This window comes from Vigna angularis, chromosome 4, assembly GCF_016808095.1.
Source record: "Vigna angularis cultivar LongXiaoDou No.4 chromosome 4, ASM1680809v1, whole genome shotgun sequence".
Classification (NCBI taxonomy): domain Eukaryota; kingdom Viridiplantae; phylum Streptophyta; class Magnoliopsida; order Fabales; family Fabaceae; genus Vigna; species Vigna angularis.
Genome location: NC_068973.1, coordinates 2,656,002 through 2,663,330, shown reverse-complemented (window position 1 = coordinate 2,663,330; position 7,329 = coordinate 2,656,002). Strand labels below are relative to the sequence as shown.

The 7,329-nt window shown below is 33.7% G+C and overlaps 1 protein-coding gene across 3 annotated transcripts; it reads left to right on the top strand.

The window, feature by feature from the left end:
• The first annotated feature begins 1,882 nt into the window (after positions 1 to 1,882).
• Positions 1,883 to 7,109, top strand: LOC108332218 (protein ALTERED PHOSPHATE STARVATION RESPONSE 1). Of its 3 annotated transcripts, XM_017567416.2 has the most exons (6): positions 1,883 to 2,407; positions 2,511 to 2,570; positions 2,999 to 4,301; positions 4,613 to 4,821; positions 5,624 to 5,847; positions 6,191 to 7,109. In XM_017567416.2, exons 3-6 carry the CDS (start codon positions 3,104 to 3,106, stop codon positions 6,900 to 6,902), a joined length of 2,343 nt encoding a protein of 780 aa, XP_017422905.1. In that variant the 5' UTR covers positions 1,883 to 2,407; positions 2,511 to 2,570; positions 2,999 to 3,103; the 3' UTR covers positions 6,903 to 7,109. The 3 variants fall into 3 exon arrangements, with proteins under 3 accessions (XP_017422905.1, XP_017422904.1, XP_017422906.1); XM_017567415.2 differs by lacking the exon at positions 2,511 to 2,570; XM_017567417.2 differs by lacking the exons at positions 1,883 to 2,407; positions 2,511 to 2,570 and adding an exon at positions 2,642 to 2,883.
• Positions 7,110 to 7,329: the final 220 nt, after the last annotated feature.

Genomic DNA, 7,329 nt, shown 5'->3' with positions numbered 1-7,329 from the left:
ATCTGCGTGTATTTTCTAAACAGATATCCACACGGGTAGCAGATACAGTTTTATCTGGCAAATCAAGTTACGGATAGACACTATCCGTGTCCGACCCAATCCGTATTGTCATCCCTACATGTAACAATGTATATCTCAAACTATAATCATTCTTATATTTTAAACATTGAGGTTACAAGTAAAAGTATTATTGAAGATATATAAACCATCTAGTACAATATGTATGCATTCAATCTCTTGTTGAAAATCTAGTAAAATAAAAGATGTAGAAACGATAAAACTTACTCCAAACAAAATAAAGATTAAAAAACTAAGAGAACTAATCATCAAAATTCATAAATGAGAAAATGTATAGTTTAAAATTTTAAAATATTTAACTTACTATTACATACACTTAAATTTGTAAACAAATGAAATTAATCAACAAATATATAAAATCTTAAAAAATAAGAAAATAATTATCTAAACCTTATCTAAAATTCAAAATTCAAAGAAAGATATCATGATTGGTGTTTGGTGAAGATTTTTAGATGAAAAACTATTATATATATTTTTTTATATGTTTGCAAGAAATGAAGCATCCCAGGGTTCTTTTCCTTTATTGTCGACTCATACTTTTTGCTTTTCTAAATTCTTCACTTTCGTTTGATCTAAAGAAAATCTTTCAGCCTTATAGGGCCAAACAAGTGGGTCACGAGAGTACTAAAATGTCCTTATCTCAGCTTCAAATTACAAATGAAACTAAGTATGTTACAAAGGGTATGACCCCACAATTGTGGGACCCCACCCCTAAGAATAACCCATATTATCCTCAATAAGGTCAAAAGTTATGAATTGAGTTAGTTTCACATTCCCCAAGAGAAGTGTGGGTGAGGTGGCTGTCTTTATGTTATTTTTGTCTTTACTTTTATAGTTTTTCATTCATCTAACTACCATGTCTCATTCATAATAACTTTGCTTTCATGCAATTTCCATAATTTTTATGTTAGGCTAAAATAGAATTTCAACAATTATTTGTATTTTAGGTTTTGCATCTAGTTTTTTATTTTTAAAATTTCCATTTACATTCACTAATTTATGTAATTTATTGATAAACTAAAGTTTGAATATATACTATGTTGAGTTTTCATTTTGGTATCATATGGTGATAATGGTAAGAATAGGTTCAATATGATCATTGGATCCAAAAGGTTTGTAAATTATCAGGGTCATTTAAGTCAATCACTGTGATAATTTAAACTTTTTTTTTTTGGGTGGTAATATGTAAAGGTTCATAAATGTATTAATGTGATTACAAAACTAAATTATATTAAGTGAATGATAGTTATTTTCAATAAAATATGCATGATAGTTTCCAAGCTATTAGTAAATAATTACATCTTATTATGCTTTGTAAGAAAAAAAAATATCAACTGGACTGCAGGGATGATCAAATGTTTAGCTGAAAGTACTTTTAAAGTAATATTTTTTTATTAATTAAAGAAACTCCTCAGAAGTTGATAAATAAATAAATATCAATTATTTTGAAAAATAAAGTAAACTGAAGATTTATGAAAAAGGTAAGTTAAGTAAATTGCTATTAATGAATTTTAAGAAAAATATCAACTTAGCTAATTAATGTTATGTTGAATGATCATTAAAATCAAATGATTCTTAAATTCACCAATCATATGACATATTTGAAAGAAAATAGAATAGTAAGATATTTAATATTTCAATAATTTTTTAAACAACTTTAAAAAAGACAAGTATGTAACTAATTGTCCAAATCTAATGAATTCTCAATTGATTGAACCATGTCAAACATAATAGCTAATCTTCTTCGTAGGTACCTGTAATGTTTGTAACAACATTATTAGACATATGATAATGTTGGGTCCCACTAATCACACATTTTGACCAGTCCCTTTCCCCAAAATTTCCTAAGTAAAAAACAAAACTTGTGATTTAGTTAGCTTCAACCAAAATACTATGGCATTCTTGTAATTGTGTGCAACATGGAGGACAAATACTCACCCACCTTCACTTCTCACACTCTCTTCTTCCTTCCTTTATTAGCTCTCCAACCTCAACCTGAAACCAAAATCCAAAGCTTTCAATTTTCTCACTTTTTTTTATCTTTCGTTCTCTCTTTGTTCCTTTTAGTATACTTGTTTTCTTCCTTCCTCTGTTTTGACCGTTGCTTTTTCTCAACGTCTTTCTCTGTTCACACACACTTCTCTCTCTGTCACTGATTCCTTTTCCACTACTCTTCCTCATCAAAACACTGTCCTTTTCCTTCACCTCATTGTCACCTGTGCTTCTCCCTTCTAACCCTTTATTCCTCTTCCTCCTTTTCATCTTGTTCTTCTCCTCTTTAACCAATATACACAGTTTGGTTGTGTTAGAAGGAAGAAATTGAAAAAGGGTATCATGGAAAATTCTCTCTTACTGAAAATGGATACTTTGTTTTAATGTTCATCTGCTTATTCTTTATGTATTTTATCCGTATTTTTTCTGTGAGTGTGTAGAGAGAGCAAAGGAGCGAGGCAAAGAGAGAGACAAAGATTTTCTCTTTTATGTTTATTGATGTATGAATTTTTCTAAATTTGTATTTATCAAGTTACATTTGTTCTTTTTTTAATTTGTTCTTTAGTGTCTGCCCTTTTTTGTTCATTTCTAAGATGGTTTTCTGGGAGGCTTTAGGCTGATTGTCTGTTTTTATTTCTACATTTGGAAAAAAAAAATCCCAGATGCAAAGTTGTGTGCTTACTTCTTGTATTCTGGTTGAGTATGGTTTGGTTTTCTGGATATTATAGAGGAAAAGGTTTGAAAAATGCCTGTATCTTCATCAACCTTCTTCTGGCTTGTAAATGAAGAAAAGTATCGAACTTCATTAGCATAGTTAGGTTTATTTGTTTCGAATATAATACTGTTTTCTGTACATTTTGTTTTTGGGGTTACTCATGTTTGATGAAATTTTAGTACTTTTATTGAACTTCTCTATTTTCTGTGACAGAGTTATGGTTTCTGTGTGAATCTGGTGAGGCATAAAGAAAGGTTGTTCTTTGGTTTTCTTTTCGATGCAAGTTTGAGGAATTCATTCATAGGGAACTAAGAAGAGATGGGATGTTCACATTCAAGGTTGGATGATGAAGAGGCAGTTCAGCTTTGTAGAGACAGAAAGAAGTTCATCAAACAAGCTGTTGAGCATAGGACTCGGTTGGCCACTGGACACATAGCATACATAGAATCTCTGAAAAGAGTTTCAGCGGCACTTCGTGATTACATTGAAGGTGATGAACCTCGCGAGTTCTCATTGGACAATGCCATCACCCCACCTTTCACACCTGTGAAGAAGAAAAGTGGCCCGGGATTCATTCCTATATCAGCAAAACCCTTCGCAGCAACAGGAGCTATTGAGTTTGGGATCGGACCAAACTCTACTTTGAAAGTGAATTACCTTAGACCTGGTGGTAACCCAGCAATTTCAGTTGAGGAAAGACCTCAATCTCCGGAAAGGGTACGTGTTGAGACATATTATCCTCCAATGCAGCAGTATGGCTTTGATGGATTTTTCAACATGCAATCCTCACCGGTGAATCCCTCAATTTTTGCCTATTCTCCCAATAATAGGCCTACTATCCCTCCCCCTTCACCTCAAGCTTCCCAATGGGATTTCTTTTGGAACCCCTTTTCTTCTTTGGACAGCTATGGCTATCCTGCAAAAAGTATTGATCATGCTGCAATGGATGATGAATACAGAGGACTCAGGCAGGTTAGAGAAGAAGAAGGAATACCAGACCTGGAAGAAGATGAAACTGAACATGAAGATGGTGTTGGAAAAAGAAATGTAGCAGAAGAAAGAACTAGACCCAACATGAATTCTTCAAAAGAAGAAGTTATTGTTGAAGATGTTGAAGATGATGATGATGATGATGATGATGATGATGATGAGGAGGAGGAGGAGGAGGAGGAGAATGAGGAGGAGGAAGAGGAGGAAGAAACAGACATTGAAGATGCAACTGAGCATGTTGCCAAAGATTCCCAAGCTCATGGAAGTGCAAGTTTTGAAGTATCAAAAGCTCAAGCTGCTGGTCATATTGAATCTAGCCATAGAGAAATGACAATTGGTAAGAAAGATGCTGTGGAAGAAACACCTGGTTTTACTGTTTATGTAAACCGAAGGCCAACAAGCATGGCAGAAGTGATCAATGATATTGAAACTCAATTCACAATCGTATACAATGCAGCTAAAGATGTTGCAGCATTGTTAGAGGCCAAGAAATCTCAATATTTGTTGACTTCTAATGAACTTTCAGGTTTGATGAGAGAAAACACTTTATATTTTCATTTTGTTGTACGTGTACTTCCATGTTCATACTTTCCATATTTTAGAATTATTAGTGAAGTCCTAATGAATGGAAAAGAATCAATAGGCAGCCTCAAGTTTCACAATAAACTCCATTGTAAAATCTTATTTCTAGAGATCTCAGTATGAAAATCATATATCCAGAATTATTTTTTTCATTATTCCAATTCCTCATTTTATTTTACTGAATCTTGTTTTTTGTCAGTCTTGTTCATCTGTACATTTTCATAAATATTGATTTGAGTTATATTTCATTTGCAGGATCAAAGTTGTTGAACCCGGTAGCTCTGATTCGATCAGCTTCACGCTCTTCTTCATCACGGTATTTGGTAAATAGTTCAAGCACTGGCAAGGAAGGTTGTGATGGCTCAAAGGATCTCTCTGAGGAACATTGTATGTTATCAGGTAGTCACCATTCCACATTGGACAGATTAAATACCTGGGAGAAGAAACTCTATGAGGAAGTCAGGGTATGCTACTGAACTTATATTATGTTTGTAAGGAAATCAAATTTATAGAAAAGGATTTATGGAAAGTTCTTTGTGGTGGTGTGCTTTGAAACAGATAGTTTTGCTACTCAAAAGTAATCTAATAAAACTGTAGAAAAGAACTAGAGTCCTTTGCTCATTTTCTCAATTATGACTTTCCTGCAGAAAAGATAATTGTTAGCTTCACCCTCTCTGCTGTTGGTTGAAAATCACATTTGTAGGAGTCCCACTTATTTAATGGGTTTCTCTCCTGCTTTTGTAGTTGTCAGTGAATTTTAAGCAATAAAATAAAAGAATGAATGTTAAAGTAAGTGTGTTAGAGAGTGTTATTTCAGCACTCCTCATGTAGAATTCTTTCAGATTCTTATAGCCTTACTCTTGAGAGATGAACAAAATCAATGATTCACTCTGGTTATGGATTCATCAATGGAAAATACTCCTCTTCTTGCTTCTTATGGTTATTACTAGAAATAGCAAATAAAACAAGTTCTCATGTGAGTAATAATAAAAGAGGCTCAGCTTCAACATAATATGAAAAAGCATTATATCTTTAACTAATGGGCTTAAACCTTTTTAGTAGATGATTAACAGGATTTGGAAAAAAAGGACAGCAGAGATCAAATAGAACAGTTTACATTATACTCAGTTATTTTTTCTTTTGGTATTTTTTAAAGTATTTATATTTTTTATTATTGTTACAGGTCATTATGCTTGTGATCACATACAGTTTTATTTTATTGTTGGGAAACTTATTTGTTACTGTGGCCACTTTCTTCTTCAACAGTCTGGAGAGCGTATCCGAATTGCATATGAGAAGAAATGCAAGCAACTCAGGAACTTTGATGCAAAAGGAGAGGACCCCTCTTGCGTAGATAAAGCAAGAGCAGCCATTAGAGATCTTGATACCCAGATAACAGTTTCAATACATTCAGTTGAAGCTATTTCAAGGCGAATCGAAACTCTAAGGGATGAAGAGTTATATCCCCAACTTCTTGAATTGGTGCAAGGGTATGTATAAATGTCAAATGCCCCCATGTATCTTTGGATTTTAGATGACACTAAACCCCTTCTGCTGAAGTTTCAAGTATTTTCAGAAACATACTTCTAATATTTTCAGATAAAGTCATTCTCAATGACTTATATAGTTGAAATTTACCAAGTAAAACACCAAGTGAAGTAGTCATCAAGTCAATCTCTGAGGAGTATATATTCCTGGTTTTTACTTTTTACATGAGAAACACTTTAAAGAAAACAAAACTACATTTGCTTTATGAAATGCAGATATATCATGTATCAAACCTAGCCCTTGCTTACATTTTGCATGCTGATTCTTAAATTATGAAAATGACAGGCTGGAAAGGATGTGGAAAGTGATGGCAGAATGCCATCAGAAACAGAAGAGAACCTTGGATGAAGCTAAGATTCTTCTAGCTGGCACTTATTCCAAACTACATGCTAGAAAACAGTCTTCCATGTTAATGACGGATCCAAACAGGCTAGCTCGTTCAGCCTCCAATCTTGAATTTGAGTTAAGGAACTGGAGAAACGCCTTTGAGTCATGGATCACTTCTCAAAGATCCTACATTCATGCACTAACTGGATGGCTTCTGCGGTGCATGAGATCTGAGCCTGATGCATCCAAGTTGCCATGCTCTCCTCGAAGGTCAAGTGGCACTCACCCTTTGTTTGGACTCTGTGTTCAATGGTCAAGACGCCTGGATGCCATAAATGAAAAGGCAGTGCTTGATGGCTTAGACTTTTTTGCAGCTGGGATGGGGTCCCTCTATGCACATCAGTTGAGAGAAGATTCTAGGAGAAACTCGTTTGGACCAAAACAAAGTAATGGTAATATGGAACTAGTGGAAGCTGGTGAGGTAGAAGAGGTAATGGCTCCAGAGAAACTTGCTGAAGTTGCTATTAAGGTGCTTTGTGCTGGAATGTCTGTTGCTATTAGCTCACTGGCAGAGTTTGCTTTGGATTCTGCTGAGGGATACAATGAAGTTGTTAAGCAATGGGACAATGTCAAGTGTCAAAATACTGCTTCTAGCAACACCAGGACATAGCTGTCTCACATTTTGTGTTAATTAGTTTAGGTTTGTTTAGAAAAATGGGTGTCTTAGAATGTAATTATGTATTTAACTAACCAGTATAAAAGGTAGAATAGCAAGGGCAATTGCACCCAATATTTTGTTATAATTGATTTCTTTTTTCTTTGTCTAAATCTCTAGGTTTTTGAAATTCATGTTGGTTCCTAAATAAATCAGCTTTTTTAGATAGAGTATTTAAAATTTATCCCTTTATAAATAAGACATCCTAAATTTTAAGTTTGTCCAAATTGATTTTATTTTATGCAGTATTTTAAAAAAACAAAAAGTGAACACTCAAAAATAAAATTTCGGACATAAAAGAATTGTAATTTCCTCAAGAATACATCATAATATGTTTTTGAGCCCCCATTTAACAAGACCTACACATTCCTTAGGCTTATGG

Excerpts from the sequence above, each read along its gene's own strand:
- LOC108332218 (XM_017567415.2), top strand. The coding sequence starts at position 3,104 with ATGGGATGTTCACATTCAAGGTTGGATGATGAAGAGGCAGTTCAGCTT. Across the intron at positions 4,302-4,612 it reads GACTTCTAATGAACTTTCAG|GATCAAAGTTGTTGAACCCG; the intron begins GTTTGATGAGAG and ends TTTCATTTGCAG. Across the intron at positions 4,822-5,623 it reads AACTCTATGAGGAAGTCAGG|TCTGGAGAGCGTATCCGAAT; the intron begins GTATGCTACTGA and ends CTTCTTCAACAG.